This window comes from Leucoraja erinacea, chromosome 25, assembly GCF_028641065.1.
Source record: "Leucoraja erinacea ecotype New England chromosome 25, Leri_hhj_1, whole genome shotgun sequence".
In the NCBI taxonomy this organism is placed as follows: domain Eukaryota; kingdom Metazoa; phylum Chordata; class Chondrichthyes; order Rajiformes; family Rajidae; genus Leucoraja; species Leucoraja erinaceus.
In genome coordinates this window covers 20452279-20471413 of record NC_073401.1, presented here as the reverse complement: position 1 = coordinate 20471413, position 19135 = coordinate 20452279, and the positions used below count along the sequence as shown (strand labels likewise).

At 44.5% G+C, this 19135-nt stretch overlaps 2 protein-coding genes across 4 annotated transcripts in view; both read left to right on the top strand.

Annotated features, from left to right (window-relative positions):
• mif (macrophage migration inhibitory factor) overlaps positions 1–7979 on the top strand; it is a 94703-nt gene extending 86724 nt beyond the window's left edge. Inside the window, exons 2-4 of one of the 2 annotated variants that reach the window (XM_055655986.1) lie at positions 693–827; positions 6276–6448; positions 7775–7979. In XM_055655986.1, the coding sequence (XP_055511961.1) occupies positions 720–827; positions 6276–6448; positions 7775–7841 (348 nt within the window). In that variant the 5' untranslated portion in view covers positions 693–719 and the 3' untranslated portion in view covers positions 7842–7979. Of the gene's footprint in view, positions 1–653; positions 828–6275; positions 6449–7774 lie in introns of those variants that run through there. The other variant, XM_055655985.1, reaches the window with a different exon arrangement.
• A 3734-nt stretch (positions 7980–11713) lies between these two features.
• The window catches only part of ddx51 (DEAD (Asp-Glu-Ala-Asp) box polypeptide 51), a 29157-nt gene continuing 21735 nt past the window's right edge, over positions 11714–19135 (top strand). The window contains exons 1-4 of one of the 2 annotated variants that reach the window (XM_055655965.1): positions 11714–11826; positions 12635–12942; positions 15813–16015; positions 17903–18053. In XM_055655965.1, coding sequence (XP_055511940.1) covers positions 11717–11826; positions 12635–12942; positions 15813–16015; positions 17903–18053 — 772 coding nt within the window. In that variant the 5' untranslated portion in view covers positions 11714–11716. The remainder of the gene's footprint in view (positions 11827–12634; positions 12943–15812; positions 16016–17902; positions 18054–19135) is intronic. The other variant, XM_055655966.1, reaches the window with a different exon arrangement.

Below are 19135 nucleotides of genomic sequence, written 5' to 3'. Positions count from 1 at the left end.
CTGCCTCTTCTAGCCACCAACAATGCCACAAAACACACAATGTCACCAGATGTCAAGAGAAATTAGTTAAAAGATGAAGCGGACATAAATACCAAAATCACAAGTAGAAAGGACATAAAACCACCAGCCAGATACAGTGATCCAGATAACATGAAAAAACAGTAAACAAACTGAATACACAGAATTGAACGAACAGAACTGTTATGTCCAACAGATTATTTAAATGTAAACATTTTTTTATGAAGGGGGTGTGTGTTACAATTGAAACTGTCTAAAGAAAACATCCCGACCCGAAACGTCACCTAGCCATGTTCCCCTGAGATGCAGCCTGACCCGTTGTCACCAAAAGTCCCGCTATGGGATCTTTGGTTGTTTCTGCAGCACTTAATGTATTGTTGATAAACCAGCATCTGCACTTGGTCCTCCAGACACCGCGCCCTCTGACGGTGGGGGGGAGACTTGGTCCTCCAGACACCGCGCCATCTAACGGTGGGGGGGAGACTTGGTCCTCCAGACACCGCGCCATCTAACGGTGGGGGGGAGACTTGGTCCTCCAGACACCGCGCCATCTAACGGTTGGGGGGAGACTTGGTCCTCCAGGCACCACGCCCTCTGACGGTGGGAGGAGACGTGGTCCTCCAGGCACCGCGCCCTCTAACGGTGGGAGGAGCGCTGAGCCACGTGCTGCCGCAGTCTCATCGAGTGGAGCTGCAGCGGAGATGCCGACTTTTGTCCTCAACACGAATCTGAGTCGCTCCAACATCCCGGACGTGCTGGGAGAGGAGCTCACCAGTCTACTGTCCAAAGAGCTGGGAAAACCGCAAGAGGTAAGCAGGTAGAGGCCGGTGTTGCAGTTACTCTCCCTCCTCGGCCGCCTTCGTTCAGCGCAGTGACTGAATCCGTGGGCTGGGCGGGCTGGCGGGCTAACGGGAGTGAGCGTGGTATGGGGATTGGAGGGAAATGCGTGGGGTGGGGTGGAGGGGGGCTGGGTAAGGGATGGGGAGTAGGATTGAGGAAGAAGGGGGAAAGTAGGATGGAGGACCTGGGTTGAGAGTAGGAAGGGAAGTTTGATACAATACAATACAATACAATACAAATTTATTATCATTTGAGCCCCAGTGAGACTCAAACGAAATGTTGTTTCCACAGCCATACAAACAAAGACACTGTCTTACAGACATACACATAATTAAATTCACACAAACATCCATCACAGTGAAGCCACTGTGATGGAAGGCAAGTCTTTTCTCTCCCCTGTTCTCCGTGTCTCTCCCGATGTCCAAGCCCCAGGGCGGGTGATAAGTCCCACGGCCATTTTAGGCCGCGCGGGGGATTTTTACGGCCGTGGCTCCCGGTCTGAAAGTCCAAGGTTGGACGGGCGATGGTGAGTCCCACGGGGGACGGCCATGAAGCGCGCCGGGTGATGTACGGTCCCGGGGGTCGAGGGGCTGGAGAAGCGTTGCGGGAGCTCCGGGAAGCGGGGGGGAGCTCCCGTTGGGACCCTGGGCTGCGTTGCTGGAGCCTCCGAGCCCCAGGGTCGAGTCGCAGCAGGACCACCGCTCCCCCCACGGGGGGGGGGGGATGGTGAGTAGTCTCCCGAGCCCCCGGGTCGTTCAGGCTGGAGGCCGCTCCACGGTGCTAGGCCCCAACGACAACCGAGACCCGACAGGGAAAAGGTCGGGTCTCCCGGACAGGGAAGAGATTTAAAACAGTTTCCCCCTCCCCCCCCCCCCCCCCCCGCCCCCCACATTTACACATTAAAAATACTATTAAAAAACACCCAAACACTACATTTAACTAGACAAAAAATAAAAAAAAGACAGACAGGCTGTAGGGGCCGCTGCAACGGGTGAGTCGCGCCGCCAAGGAATGAACAAAGGGTGGTGGAAGGTGGTCAGCAGAGGGGGAAAAGGGAGAGGGAGGTGGAGGGTGATGGAATTTAGCGAGGGGAGAGGAAGTGTAGGGGAGTGTATAGTGTGTAAGGTTAGGGTATGGAGGGTGAGATGGTGCAGGGTGAAGGAGACCATGGTTTGAAAGTTGGAGCGAGTTGGGTGGACAAAAGCACTGTAAGGCGTTTGGTTGATTGTGGGCGGGTGAGAAATGTAATGACTGAATGTGTGAGGGTTGTTGCAGGAATGAGGGGTGAAGTAGGGTGATAAAGTTTCACGCACACTTTTGCCAGCATGTTTGTGTTTCCCGATGTCCTTGAGAATAATAATAATAAATGTTATTTGTTGGGCGCCTTTCAGACATCTCAAGGACGCCTTACATAGATTAACAGGAATATAAACATATAATCAGAGTAAAATAAATAATAAAGACATCACAGAGACACAAACTAAAAACAGAATTCAGTCCAAAAACAGAAAATCAAAAACACAATGTGAAGAGAGAGCATATCAGCCCCTCCCTCCACCAGGTGTTTAAACTGGTTAGCCATTTCCCAAATTTCTAGGAAGAATACTTTTGGGCTTTGTAATTTTTTTTTTAACTGCAGATGTCGGAAATCTAAAAAAAAAGAAAACGCTGGAATTACTTAGCAGCAAGGCCCTGTCTATGGGAGCAGAAACAGAGCGCATGTTTCACGTTGAAACCCTTTGTCAGAACTGAACAGGAGACAAAAGAAGCTTCTAAAAACTGTATGGAATATAGGGGAGGGGAGATGTCTCGGATAGAGTAAAAACTGGCAATGGGCTTTAGTCCGAGGGTGGTGAATCTGGAATTCTTTGCCACAGATGGCTGTGGAGGCCAAGTCAGTGGCAGAAATAAATAGATTCTTGATTAGTACAGGTGTCGGAGGTTATGGGAAGAAGGCAGGAGAATGGGGTTAGGAGGGAAAGATAGATTAGCCATGATTGAATGGCGGAGTAAACTTGATGGGCCAAATAGCCTAATTCTACTCATTATTCCTATGACCTTATAAACCAGGTTATCAGGTCAATGAATGATTGAGAACAGTTGGAGGGTTGAGTCGTTGAGTTTATTTTTGTACGCGCAAGGACAGTGAAGTCCAGGTACAAAGAAAATCTTGGTCGCAGTGGCACTTAGTTTAGTTTATTGTCACGTGTACCGATGTACATTATAAGCATTTTGTTGCATGCTATCCAGTCAGTGAAAAAACTATACATGATTACAATCAAGCTGTCCACATCGTACGGATATGTGATAAAGGGAATAACGCAAAGTGCAAGAATGTAAGACAATGAAAGAGAAAAAGTGCATAAATAAGAAATTAGCATAGAACACTCTTAGAAAAAACAAGCAAGACTTGGTCTGCGGTGTTCCATTAGCGAGGTAGGATTAAGGATGTGCAGCCTGAAGAAGGATCTCGACCCGAAACGTCACCCATTCCTTCTCTACAGAGATGCTGCCTGTCCTACTGAGTTACTCCAGCATTTTCTGTCAACCTTAAGGTTGTGCAGGTTGGTCCAAGAACCTGATAGTTGTAGGAATGTAGCCATTCCCAAACCTGGTGGTATGGGACTTAAAGCTTCTGTACACCATCTGGACGGTGGTAGCAGTGAGAAGAGGAATTGGACAACCAATCTGCAGCCTTTTGTGTTCCTGTGCGTTGGACTTGCTGCACCAGGCCAGTCAGGATACTCGGTTGTTAGAACGTAGATAATAGAATATAGGCTTTGTGAAATGCAGAACAAAAGACTTGGCCAGCAGGACATCTTGGGCATTCCACTCCCAGAGTGATAAACAAAAAAGAGCTGAGCTAATCTGGCAGATGGACAGCTGATACAGACTAAGACATTGTTACTTTAAGTTGCAGAGCTAATTACTGATTCCATGAGTCTGCAAGCTGCCCAGATGGAAGACAGGGTGCCGTTTCTTAAGCTTGTATGGGGTCTCACTGTGAGTGTACAAGAGGCCACAGATCTCTGATCAGAGTTGGATGGGGAGTTAAAATGTCAATGGTTCCCAATGTGTAGTGCTGTGTATTGTAAGAAATACAATTTCCCTGTAAGATGCAAGTAACTGTAATAGTTCCACTGAAATGCCTGTGGATCTAGGGATGTCCCTAGTGTGCTCTGTGGATGTTGCAGGCCATGCAGCAGGTGTGGATGTTAACTGATGGACACAGGTTAATTCTGCTGAGAGTATCGATAATGTCACTGGGTATGTTGGTTTCTCCTGTCTGACGCGATAGCCCATGAACATCTTGCAGCAGACTCGGCCGGCATCTCTCCTGCCCTTGTCCTGGACTCTCTCTCTGAGGGGAGCTACGTGAGCGGGGAACAAATTCCACCACTGGTACAGATGTACACAGTGTTCATTGTGTGAAGGCAGATCTGAGAGATGCTGGTTTTAAAGGGACCCACCCGCAAAGGTCCATGTTACTATCGTCCCATTTTACACCAGGGCTTTTTGCCTGGTGTTGGTTGATGTTCCCCTGGTGCAGGCTCTGACTTGCTTGGCTTGGAATATCACAGATCAACTGAATAAACCCCAATGGACAAACCCAGGGAAAATCTGTGCTCCCTGTTGTGTCCCTTCCCGCCATGAGCAAAATCTATCCCCGATGCATTGGGATAGAAGCTGCCTGATAATCAAAGACTGCCTAGCTTCATCTACACACTCCTCCTTCCACCACCTCCCATTTCAACAAGTGCATCATATGTTCTCCTTGCTCACTTGTACCATTTTGGAAGAGATACAGGAGTTTGCAAACTCAGATGTCCAAATTTAAGAACAGTTTCTTCCCCCACGGCTGTTGACCTCCTGAACCAAACATGCCCTTCCTGCAGATGCAGCCACGTACTCGTACCTCTACCTCATTCGGTTATTCTGTCATTGTACTTGAATATTTTTGGCACTACAATCATGCGGCATCTTGCTGTTTTGTACTCGTATTTCTTATTTTTATCATTACTGCGTGTATGCTGTTTACTCTGTGAGATTCATTGTGAACAAGGAATTTCCTTGCACCCTGATGCATTTGCCAATAAATTCCTCTGAATCTGAACAGTGACCAGTCCCACGCATACATCTTGTTTGCTGTAGAAATACAGTGCTTCACTTGTGCTTCGGATGTGGTGCAGTGGCTGACCTACTTCAGGGAGCAGCTGATTATCCTTGGCTGAATGCTGGGAGTGGCTGCCTGACTTCCCCTTGTCTGTCACCGGCCACAGCTGTCTAGTTACATCCAATCCATGCCGATACCGCAGATGTGCAGTCTGATTGGTGGTGATGTTGTGCCAATGCAGGGCCCTGCCACTCCTCCCCACTGTTGCAGCACTGCAGCAGCGCATGGCTAAAGCCCTGAATGATAAAACATGCACAGTTCAACCCCCCCATCACCCGAAGTGAGAATATATGAACAGAAGTAGCAGTAGGTCATTTGGGCCCCTCGTATCCACATCATCATCATTCAAAAAGAGCACATCTTTGACCTCATTGCCATTTTCCCAGCAATAATCCTAATTCCTTACTATCAAAAATTCTACCGATCTCTCCCTCGTTCTCAAAGCCTTTTAGGATGGTAAATTTCAAGGGTTTACTGCTCTGTCTGTGAAGAAATTGTGTGTCATCTCAGTCCTGATTCTGACTGCTTATTTTGGTGTGGTAACCTACACAGTGGGTGGAAATATCTGCACATGATTAACCTGTGGGAACTTTCTCATTCCCAAAGAAAGGTGCTGAAATTCCAGAATGGTGAGTTGATAATTTCTGTACGGAAAGATAACTTTTGGTGAGACAAAGATCTGCGCCCATTGAGCCAAGATAGGAAAGTCAAGATAGTCGTGCATGCACATTGAACACGAGGACAGAGTTAAGGGTCTGAATGGTCGGCAGTGGTCTACCTAATGAACTTTCCTTCTTCCTCCATCCCAGAGCATTGCCTCTATGCTGCCAGGGCTGTGCATGGGTTAGAGTCTGCAATTTAAATGCCTGTGGGGGCATTGGCATTGTCACGCTCAGCTAATGGGGCAAGGCAGTGTGGTTCAGTGTGGAGCAGGAGACCAGGGTGGGAGATGAAGGTGATGATCAAAATAGGGTGTGAGTGTGGGATGAGACAGCTATAGGGTTAGACGTGGACAGTATAATTGGGGAGGGGGAGCGTGACAGGAGTGAGATCAGTGACCATGATCGAATGATCCGGGGTCATGACGGGGGTCCAGGAAGAAATGGGGCTCATGGCAGGTTTTCCTCTGGATCGTGTTGATGCATCTCACTGTGGCAATGCCCTTGTCCTGTGGGCATCCACTGTACTGTAGTTGCGTGAGCTGAGAGCTTGGAAGTCACAATGCGCTCTGTGTGTTTTGCAGTACATAGCAGTGCACATTGTGCCCGACCAGATAATGCACTTTGGCGGATCCACAGAGCCCTGCGCTCTTGCCACTCTCTCCAGCATTGGCAAAATTGGTGCCAAGCAGAACAAACAATACACGCCCCTGCTGTTCGACCTGGTGAACAAACACCTGCACATTTCTCCCAAAAGGTAAGGCTCTTTGCATGGGTTGGATGAGACTGAATGTGGCAGCGAGTTTCTCCTCACTTAACGGTTATTCCTTGCACTGAATCTGGGAGAATATCTGCAGCTTCCAACCTAGACTAATGTCTGCCTTTTCCTGAGGGTGCACTAGTAGAGAGTTCTGCTTTCAGTCCAATAGACAATAGGTGCCGGAGTAGGCCATTCGGCCCTTCAAGCCAGCACCACTATTCACTGTGATCATGGCTGATCATCCACAATCAGTAGCCTGTTCCTATCTTCTCCCCATATCCCTTGACACAGCTATCTTTAAGAGCTCTAACTCTCTCTTGAAAGCCTCCAGAGAATTGGCCTCCACTGCCTTCCGAGGCAGAGAATTCCACAAATTCACAACTCTCTGTGTGAAAAGGTTTTTCCTCATCTCGGTTCTAAATGGCTTACCCCTTATTCCTAAACTGTGGCCCCTGGTTATGGACTCTCCCAACATCGGGAACATGTTTCTTATCTCTAGCGTGTCCAAACCTTTAATAATCTCTTATTTTTCAATAAGATCCCCTCTCATCCTAAGTATAAAAGCCCAGCCACGCCATTCTATCAAAATATGACAGTCCCGCCATCCCAGGAATTAACCTCGTGAATCTACACTGCACTCCCTCAATAGCAAGAATGTCCTTCCTCAAATTTGGAGGCCAAAACTGCACACAATACAGCAGGTGTGGTTTCACTAGGCCCCTGTACAACTGCAGAAGGACCTCTTTGCTCCTATACTCAACTCCTCTTGTTATGAAGGCCAACATGCCATTCGCTTTCTTCACGGCCTGCTGTACCTGCATGCTTACTTTCAGTCCAGTTAATCATCTCAAAATAGCAGAAAACCCATCACAATTAAAAGGTTTAAGGATCAGCCATGGCTTCAAGGAAGAAGCCCTGTTGGTCATGGGGAATGCAGGGGACAGGGCAGGGGTGGTGCTGTGGTTTGGAAAGTGGTAGCAAATGGCATATCTTAGTTTATTGAGTTTAGTTGAGAGATACAGCGTGGAAACAGGCCCTTCAGCCCACCAAGTCCGCACCGACCAGCGATCCCTGCACATTATCGCTATTCTACCACACTAAGGACAAATTATATTTATACCAAGCCAATTTACCTATATACCTGTACGTCTTTGAAGTATGGGAGGAAACCGAAGATCTCGGAGAAAATCCACGCGGTCACTGGGAGAGTGTACGAACTCTTTACAGACAGCACCAGATTTAATTTTTGATCCCACCCTGCTTTAGTTGTGGAGGCATTCTTGTCTGGGATGTTTTCTAATTTTTTCTTTGTTTGGTTTACAGGATGTACATCGTCTTCCAAAACCTCGATGCTTGTGATGTTGGTTGGAATAAAACCACCTTTGCCTAGGTTGTGATGCAAACCAACCCCCGTGATCGTTCCTGTAATAGTTTTGTTAGTTGTGTAGTACTAATAGCTCACGGGCCACGGTGAGATTCTCTACATCATGTCATTAATTTATATTAACAATAAATTTAAATTCAGCAATTGTCATTTGTGTATTTATTGCAAAGTGTCTTTTTATCTCAAATTGCTTGCACACTAAGTATTTCTATTAGGTTTTAATACTGTATGAATGTTACATCTGCAGTGCAAGTGATTCAGGGTGAAACTACTGCAGTGCTCATTACTGCACGGCGTTAGCATAAATATTCTGCAATGATTATTAACCTATCTTATTGTATGCATCACTTCTGTATGTCACCCAGACCTGTACCAAACCCATCTGTCTGAAGAAGGATCTCGACCCGAAACATCACCCATTCCTTCATTCCAGAGATGCTGCATGTCCCGCTGAGTTACTCCAGCATTTTGTGTCTACCCTTGAGCTATAGACCGTTTCCAAAGATCAGACCGTTGGGCTAAATGTTCATGGAGATATCACATTGATTACCTTGGGAAATAGTTTGTATTAGGGAGAGGGCAACCTACCCATGGAGAAGTGGTGGTGCAACGAGACCTCCATGGACAGCCAACAACAATCTATTGCCTCAGTTTTGTGTATGTTGTTTCACTGCAGAGGAATGTGCAAATTGGTAAAGGTTGAAGTCATCGACCCTTGGGACTACTGGACTTTAACTATATTATCTACTATTGTGCAATCAACGTTCATCACTTCTTTACCTCTCGCAAATAACAATGAATGACGTTTCCAATGCCTACATCCTCAGGCATCCCTTGACTTGCCAACTCTGGCTGGACATATTCCTGAAGGTCTCATTAGATGACCTCCAGCAGGCAGTCTTGCTTTTTTGGTCTTTGATTGTTCTGGGGACTTCAGAACAGTCAAAAGGTTCGTAACCCTGGAGGTCTTTGAACTGAACATCAACAGTGTCTATCCTTTTCATGTTAAGCATTGGAATTGATTGCAGTGAGTAAACCTGGTGATTGAATATTAACCTAGTAACCAGCAGTTTATGATATAAAGTGAAAGAATCCCACCTGACCAAACAACCTGGCTTTTTAGAGGAAATACCAGCGAGATAGACATTGAACCTCCCACTAAGTCTCATTCCAAAATTTTGCATCTTTGGTGTGAAAATTTAGAATGGATATAAAATAAGTTACAAAGCAAGCAACTGAGAGGGAGAGGACGCATACTAGGGGGGAGAATGCTGTGAGGCTGTGTGTTGCGGCTACTGTTATGTTCAGTTTCCATTTTTGATTTAAATTCTATGTAAAGCGGTTACTTCACAAATGGTGGTAAGCCAGAAGCTTTGTGGAATTGAAGAAAACCCTTACAATATAATAAATGCGTGGAGTTTTCATTATCAATGAAAACTCAAGAAATACTGAACAGAAACCAAAGGAAATTTCTGGCACAGTAGGGAAGGCAATGTGGGAATTCATCTTGTCATTGTGGTGTTCATAAAGGCTTTTGGAAGAAAGCATTTGGAGGAAGTAACAGTAAGTTATGAAATGGGCACTGCATCTCTCGGGCAATAGAACACAGCCGCCGAGTGAGCATAAAAATTATCAGATCGGGTCACATCTAACATGGTCAATAATCACACATGCTGTAAAATTGGTGTTCATTTTGGGAAGGAAACAAACATGTTACTGCTTTGGAGATATGGTGATATTAACAGGCTTGGAGAAGACATCATCACAGGTACCCATTAATCTCATATGCTGAAGTGGTTCTAATGTTCACGCTTGGTTAGTGTGTTTTCCGATGAATGTTTTGCAAATAACAAATGGAACAATTACACCTGTTACCATGTCCAGTTGTACAAATCTGTCTAAAGCCTATTGGGTTTGTTCAATTACAAGGGAGCCTTTGCATCCACTTGTCAGCACAGACATCTGCTAGAGTGAGCAGACGGACTAATGCGCTGCGTTTGCTGGAGCAGAATATTGTATTGTATTCAATTAATTGTCATTATCTCATATTAGAGTCAACGAAATGAATTTTCCTTACAGTCAAGTATAATAAATAATAAATAAACATATTAAAATAAAAATTCAAATTAAAAAAAAAGCACAAACACAGAAGTCCATGACAACATAACCACAACACAGCACAGTGGCACCAAAGTTGAGGAAGGTACCATAATCCAGCCAGCCTCCCCGCCGATCTTCCCAGATGTTCACCCGTGGTCGGGGCCTCCCGAGCACCCGCAGTCGCCGCCATGGGCGGCCCGATGCTCAGGCCCTCGCGCCGGGATGATGGATCAGAGAGAGTACAATGGATGGAGTCAAGGCTGAAAGGCAGAATTAACTCAACCTCTGGATGTTGAAGCAAGAAAATTGAAGTTTTGGGACTCTCAATAAGGCCATGTTTAACATGCCCAAACAAATACAGTGTACAATGCACAAAGTCAAACCCAGGTGAGCTACATAACCAAAACAATGGAATGTAAAGGTGAAGAGGTGATCAAACTATAATGGACTGTTCTGTTTCCATGATAGCAATTGTTTCCATGAGAAATATTCAGTGTATTTAGACAGTGCTGTGATGAGCTAAAGGTCTCTGACCTCTGGAAAAACAGCAGAAGGTAAATCTGGTGAGCCTAGCAAGAAGATTATGGGAGCCAAAAACATATATAACTTGTCAACTAGAACTGACAAACTGGATAGGATCACAGAATGAGAAGAGACCATTCAGCACATCATGTCATATACATATATATACGCACACACACACATATGTGTTTTCTATGTATAATGTATTTCCCTCCGGTTTTCAATTATTTTAATGGCCTGTGGTATCTGCCATATGCTCTTCTCTCTGCTCTCTTGTCCCCCAGGCTGGTCTGGTTTACATTCCCAACTCTTCCCCATTGTGGGAAAATATCTAGCTTGTAGCTAGATGTAGCTGCTCTTGAAGATTGCCCTGGATGTCAAGCCAGTCCATGGTTCAGTTTGCCCAGACTAGATTAATTCCAATAATGAAAGTGATCAGAATTCCATTGCTTTTTTATGAAGATAACGATTGTGAAGTTTGACCATTCTACCATCTTTGCGATTAAATGTGATACTTTAAAAATACGTGCTTCAAAATCAGAATCTGTGCTCAGTTCAGTCTCTGACCTTTGGTTCGGTCTATCCAGGACGTTTACTCGATGCACCTCGGTCCCCTCTCACAATCTGTTGGCTCATCGCCTCTGAATACAAGTATTCCACCTTTATTTATCTGAACTGCTTGCACTTACAACCCTCAATAACATACACGAATGTTGCTTGCTCAATTTGATATACAAGTCTTTCAATTACACAATGCAATTCAACCGCCCATCATCTCATTTTAAACCCTCTCCTTTTTAGGGAGACGGCAGCTAACGAGAACTACTAAATGTATTAGAATTGCACGTCTACTGCGTAGATAACTTAAATGCTGGAACACGAAGGCCATCCTTACTTCAATCTAGGTCTTGTTGCATGCAAGAAATATGTAATTCCCATTTACCTAAATGCAACAAGACAATGACAACATATGGGCTGAAAAATAGCATGTAATTTTCACACTAACAGTGCTGGAAAATCCTCCGTGTGAGTGGGAACCGTTTTTTTCCCCAATACGTAGCTGAAGCAATATATATGAACTGAGTTGGTTGTTCATTAACTACCATGTGGTGCTTAGGGAAGGGAAATGTATCGACATCCCCCTCCTCCGGCAGAGCACTGGCGCTCTCTCAGTCACTCCCAGCAGTAGGGGGCGCTGCCGCTGCGCCGAACTGTCCTGACTCCATTCCCTGAAGGGGGGGGGGGGGGGGGGGGCACATATGGTCGCTCGCGATGACGTCACAGAATGCGCCGCCGTGTGCTCCGTCTGGTTGCCGGGTGACGGGACTAGGCCGAGCCGCGTGTCCATGGCGCTGTTCTGTATTAACAGGTGCGAATGGGCTTCTCCCTCTTCACGTGGGAGGGAGGGGAAATGGGGGTTGGAAAGGGGGGAGGGTGGTGAAGGGAGGCTTAAGGTGATGGTGCTTGGTGGGAAGTGTGGCAAAGGCGTAAGGGAGAGGTGGGGATTGGGGAGGAGGTTATGTGTAGAGTGGTCTGAAGAAGGGTTTCGGCCCGAAACGTTGCCTATTTCCTTCGCTCCATAGATGCTGCTGCACCCGCTGAGTTTCTCCAGCTTTTTTGTGTAACCTTCGATTCTCCAGCATCTGCAGTTCCTTCTTAAAAAACTACGTGTAGAGTGGGCTTGAGAAGGAAAGATAAATCAGGCATGATTGAATGGCGGAGTAGACATGATGGGCCGAATGGCCATATTCTGCTCCAAGAATGTATGATCTCCAGCAACGTGCTGTCTGTAGGGTGCTGTTTCCTCATCCTGCGCAGCCTGAAAGGATGACATTCAGCTTCCTAATTGCACTTTAACACCTATGAAAACCCCCCAAATATTTTGGGGAAGGTAATGAATTATTGTAAGGAAACAAGGTCAAGATGATTGTGATGTTGATAGGTGATTATGTATTAATCTTATTTTGTAGAATTTTTTTTTAGTGTCAGGTTACTTTAGCAAAGTGTGGAAGTGCTTTGTCAAGGAATCTACATTACTCATACAAATGCAAGGCAGGAGATTCCCGACTGATGTGAAAATCTACTTGTTCACAGCTGGATGTAGAAGTGTAAATTTTCATCTACAGCAGCTGTTGACTGGTTAATAACACCTGTTTCCTTTTTCTTTTGAATTCTAGGTATCTGGGTGATGATGAACCCACCAACAATCTCAATGATAAATCCCGATCCCAAATTTTACTCCAGAAGCTTCACCAAGAAGCCAAAGTCAGGCAACAGCAGCTAGGAATCAAGACTGGTACCACAAATGAACAAAAGGGAGAGAACAAGGAAAGTGAGGGTGTACAAGACAGAAAAGGGAAAAGGAAAGCAAAGGAAGAGGCAGGAATTTCAGAAGAAGGCAGAAAGAAGACAAAGCACCTGGCGAGAGGCAACAAGGAAAGAGGAAGAAAACCAAAGCCCAAGCAAGGTGGTGATGCAGGTCTTGGTACTGAGAACTTATTCCAGAAATAATCAAGATCAGTGGTGATGAAGCAGAAAGAAAAGATAAATACATGTATCAATGCGCAAATGCTACTGGGTTTCCTCTTAGGTTGTTGATAGATATAGTGTAAAAAGTTTGTGAATCCAGTGAATTGAATGCAGGGCCTAAAACTTTAAAATTTTAACATTACATTAAACTGTAACGATACATTTTAACAAAATTTAAACTTTAAAAGTTTAAAATATTAATGATTTAGACGAGGGAATTAAATGTAACATCTCCAAATTTGCGGATGACACAAAGTTGGCTGGCAGAGTAAGCTGTGAAGAGGATGCTATGAGCTGCAGGGTGACTTGAATGGGTTGGGTGAGTGGGAAGATGCAGTATAATGTGGATAAATGTGAGGTTATCCACTTTGGTGACAAGAACAGGGAGGCAGATTATTATCTGAATGGTGTCAGATTAGGAAAGGGGGAAGTGCAACGAGACCTGGGTGTCTTTGTACATCATTCACTGAAAGTAAGCATGCAGGTACAGCGGGCAGTGAAAAAAGCTAATGGCATGTTGGCTCTCATTGCGAGAGGATTTGATTTTAGGAGCAAGGAGGTCCTATCGCGGTTGTACAGGTGAGCCAACACCTGGAGTATTGTGTGCAGTTTTGGTCTCCTAATTTAAGGAAGGACATTATTGCTATTGAGGAGTGCAGCGTAGATTCACCATGTTAATTCCCGGGATGGCGGGACTGACATATAATGACAGACTGGACTTGTATTCACTGGAATTTAGGATGAAATGGGATTAAAAACATAATATTCTTAAGGGATTGGACAGGCTAGATGCAGGAAAAATGTTCCCCACGTTGGAGGAGTCTAGAACCAGGGGTCACAGGTTCAAGAATAAGGGGTAGGCCATTTAGGACTGAGATGAGGAAAAACCTTTTCACCCAGAGTTGTGAATCTGTGGAATTCTCTGCCACAGAAGGCAGTGGAGGTCAATTCTACTGGATGTTTTCAAGAGAGAGTTAGATTTAGCTCTTGGGGGCTAATGGAATCAAGGGATGTGGGGAAAAAGCAGGAACGGGGCACTGATTTTGGATGATCAGCCATGATCATGTTGAATGGTGGTGCTGGCTCGAAGAGCCGAATGACCAAATCCTGCACCTATTTTCTATGTAAGTCCTTAAAAGAAGTGAAGTAAGTAAGCAAGTAAGTTTATTGGCCAAGTATTCACATACAAGGAATTTGCCTTGGTGCTCCACCCACAAGTAACAACATGACATACAGTGACAGTTACGAATGACTCAGAAAACACTAAACATTAATAATAATAAAAAATTCATGATAAAATACCATTGATCAAGCATGTGAACCAACAAAATACCAGATCAAAGGGAGGCTACAGATTTTTGGTGTTAAGTAGAGCAACTACTCGTGGATAAAAACGTTTTTATATCTGGCTGTGGCAGCTTTGACAGTCCGGAGTCGCCTTCCAGAGGGAAGTGATTCAAAGAGTTTGTGGCCAGGGTGAGAGGGGTCAGAGATGATCTTGCCCGCTCGCTTCCTGGCCCTTGCAGTGTACAGTTCATCAATGGAGGGAAGGTTGCAGCCAATAACCTCAGCTGATCGGACGATTCGCTGCAGCCTCCAGGTGTCGTGCTTGGTGGCTGAGCCAAACCGGACCATGATGGAGAAAGTGAGAACAGACTCTACGATGGCCGTGTAGAATTGGACCATCATTGTCTGGCAGATTGTGCTTCCTCAGCTGCCAGAGGAAGTACATCCTCTGTTGTGCCTTTTTGACTGTGGAGTCGATGGTAGTCCCCCACTTAAGGTCCTTGGAGATGATGGTTCCCAGGAACTTAAAATACTTCACAGATGTGACTGTGGTGTTGTTGATGGTGAGTGGGGTGAGGGGAGGGGGAGCTCTCCTAAAGTCTACAATCAATTCCACTGTCTTAAGAGATTGAGCTCTAGGTTGTTGCAATGGCACCAGGACGCCAGCTGTGATACTTCCTCCCCATCCTGGATCAGTCCAATCAGGTTTGTGTTGTCCGCAAACTTGAGAAGCTTGACAGAGGTGTCTGTGAAAGTGCAGTCGTTGGTGTAGAGAGAGTAGAGGAGAGAGTACGCAGCCTTGCGGTGCTCCTATTCTGAGCGTTGGCGGGTCCGAGATGTGTTTTCCCAGCCTCACATGCTGCGTACTGTCTGTCAGGAAGCTGGTGATCCACCAACAGAGGGGTTCAGGCACAGTCAACTCGGAAAGTTTGGAGTGTAGTAGCTCTGGCACAATGGTGTTGAATGCAGAGCTAAAATCAACAAACAGGATTGTGATATTTTTTGCCATGGCCTGCACAAGCCTACAAGTTCAAGTGTCTACAGAGGTCAGTGTGACAGGCCTGTAGTCATTAAGACAAGTAATCCTTGCCTTTTAAAGCAAATTAACAAGATATAATAGGATATTCATTGTATTTTTTCCTAATTGTTAGATGACTGTCTCACCCCACACACCTCTGCCATTATTCCCACCACCATCATTCCTCGCACTAACCCCCCCTCCCCCGGTTTCCTGATGTCTCTGGAGTCCCCATTCAATCAAGGAACATAGTTTGACCAGCCAGTTCGGGTGGATGTGATAGATCCTGGTTTGCTGAGGAGGAGCAAGTTCTTCTGGTGTCTTTAATCAACATTCATACCATGAGCAAAACAGATTTTGCAGTGACATATCTCAACGATGTACAGAATGGCAACTGTTTGTCAATATGGCAGAGCAATTCAAAATTTACACTGATTGCATGAAACATCTTTTTTGAATTGTTTTGATGTAACATGCTGACATATCTGGTTCATATTCCAATTCATGATTTACCACTTCAGATGAAACTACTGATGATAAGGCAAGTCCTTTGGATGTATCTGGGGAACTAATTAAGTCGCAAGAGAAGGGGAATGAAGATTTGGGGAAAGCAGATCAGCTTGAATTGAAAGAAGAAAGTGCTCATAATGAGAATCAAACATCAGCCGCTTCCACGTCCACATTCGCCATCCTTGGAGGCTTTAAGAAGAAAAAGGTTGAAAAGGTAAATAAAATTCTGAAAAAAGTTTGAAAATAATCAACCTGAGTTACCGAAATTGCCCAGGCCAGGAATATTTGATTCCTGAGCACGTTTGAATGATAGAATTTTACTTTTTATATCATATTTGTGCTATCCCTACATGTGCAGGAAAGAACTGCAGATGCTGGTTTAAATCGAAGGTAGACACAAAATGCTGGAGTAACTCAGCGGGACAGGCAGCATCTCTGGAGAGAAGGAATAATTAATAATACATTACCCCTACATTTGTTATTTCAATGGTCAGATTCTCACTTTAACATTTGTTGTACCTGCTTTGGGAATATTTGATAGGACAATTTACAGGGAGCTTTACTCTGCATCTAACTACTGCTGTTCTTGCCCTGGGAATGTTCAATAGGACAGTGTTAGCCAGTGAAGTAGAAGCAGGATTCTGACATTCAGCCCTTGTACCTGTCCGCCATTAAAGAAGATCATGGATAATCTTTTATCTCAGTGTTCCTATCTTGCAATAATTCTGCCCCTTGATTCCTTTAATATTCAAAAAATCTATATTGTTCTCTGCCTTGAATGACTTTGTTCTCCATAGCAAAGTTTCACTGCCCTATGGTGATGACATTTCTTGTCATCTAAGTCCTGATCAGTTTGTCATTCTCCCTGGAGTGTCTACTCTTGCCCACAAGAGCTGCTAAAATTAAGCTTCTATTGGGCAACGGCAGCGGCTGACACTCTTGTGCTGCCTTTTGGGACATGTCTTTGAGTAAGACATGTCCCAAAAGGCAGCACAAGCGGAGTGTCATTAGCTCCTGTTACGTTTGACTGCCTAGTGGAGCAACATCTCTGGGTAACATTTCCACCTCATGTTTTCCCAGAATCCTGGAGTTGCAACACTTGCAGTAGCTGTAGTCATCATGGATCGTGCTAAACTTCCTCACATTCATATGCAACACATCACCTTCCCTATATTGCTTCTCTCAATTACTTCATTTTATTATATGAAAAATGGATTGTTGCCATGGTCTCACCAAAGTCCATACAGTGCAGGATATTTGATTCAACATGCACTGCACACAGTGGTAAAATATGCAGTGCCTTAATAGAATCGACAGTTTATATTACCTGATTCCATATGTTGCTAGTGTGCTCTATGCATGATTGAGATTATGTCTCGTTTTTCCAATCTTTTTATAGTCATACAGGGTGGAAACAGGCCCTTCGGCCCAAACTGCCTACACCGACCAACATTTACCATGTGCACTTATCCTATCTGTCTGCATTTGGCCCATATCCCTCTAAACCTGTCCAATGTACCTGTCCAATTGTTTCTTAAATGTTGCAATAGTCCCTTCCTCAACTACCTCCTCTGGAAGCTCGTTGCATACAACCACCACCCTTTGTGTGAAAATTTTATCCCTCAGATTCCTATTAACTATTTTCCCCTTCACCTTAAACCTATGTCTTCTGTTTGTGAGTTTTGATTGGGAAAGCACATTGAATGTTATTACTTAACCCATGCTGGAAAAGATGATGGGTCAGGCTAGAGGAAGCTTTGTGTTATATTGAATCAGTGCTGTACTTGTCTTGGGAACATTTGATGGGACAGTAGAGAATTTGCTATGAATTTAATTTTTGCATATACTTCAACTACAAGTGAAGAACCAATAGAGAGGGCATGACTCTGAATGTATATGATACACATACCTGTTGTGGTATGTTTGAAGAGGACAACACCAAAGGTGCAACTTCCTTCAAACCTGTCTGGTGTCACACATATTTGAACCTCCTTGATCTGGAGACATATGGTAATGCTGGATTAAGGTAAATACTTAGGACATAGAAATTGAACCATGATTGTACTATGTTGTCAACCTAAATTTATTATGTCTTCCCCAGGTTCAGCGGGTCTTACCCCAGTGGCTCTCCAAACCCACATTGGTTAACAAAGACATCAAGCAGAATCTTAGAGCTGTTGATGATGTCCCAGGAATCCACCCTACACTAATTCAAAAGCTTCAAGCAAATGGTATCCGTTCTTTTTTCCCAGGTATGTTGGTGTTATGTGATAGAAATAATATTTAGTCCTTGAGAGAGCTAGTGACCTTCAGTTATATGGGTATACTGGAGAAGTTGTCTTCCTTGCAAGCAAAGTTTAAGAGGTGATTTGATAGAGGTGTACATGAGCGGAAATCGCAATCAAAGCATGGGAGGGGCACAATTTAGGGGGGGGGGGGGGGGGGGGCAGCTCAACTTAAAATTTCCTGTCCTTATTTTCAAACCCTTCTATGGTCTTTCCCTTCCCTATTCTTGTAATCTCCTCAAATTCTGTAAACTTACCTGAGCTGTTCCACGTTATTTTCACCACTGCCATCCATGCTTCTAACAGTGGAGGACCAAAGTTATCGAATCCCATTCTTGTATCACTCTGCTTGCCTGTGTACTTTTCTCTCCGTCTTTAACAAGATCCTTTAAGACTGTCTCCTTGTCCACAACTTGGTCAACTATCTCAGTATCTCCTCCTTTGTTTTGTGTCACTGTTTGATTCCTGCACCCCTGTGCAATTCCTTGGGGTTTCTTGCAACATTAAAAGCATGGTAGAAATGTAATCTCTTGGCCACACACTCATTTCAACACTGCCATCGGGAAGAAGGAACAGGAGCCTGAAAACTGGACATATTCTGTTGTGCTGCAGTAAGTAAGAATTTCATTGTTCTATCCAGGACATGACAATAAAACACTCTTGACTCATAGGATATGTTTCAGTAGTTTTCAGATAATTCCATCTTCTGTTCTAGGTAGGTATGTTGGTTGAGTTCGTACATATTTGAATTACATTCCTAAATATAATTATGAATGGTCAATGCCTACTGAGTGGGGTATAGTTGGAGAATTAAATTGGAGAAGTTTCCAGAAAGGAGAAAATATATCTTGCAATTTCAGAATGTAACTTGAGAACTGTCTGAAGAGATGGCACTGAAACCATTGTGTTAGCTGGGCAACTTTGGTCTCCACTGTATCACAGACATAATCCTTGTTCCCTCAACTCATCCCACCCCTATTCTGCAAATTTAAAACACTTATTCTCTCACTTCTCTAGTTCCAATGAAGAGACATTGCACAAAAGGGTTA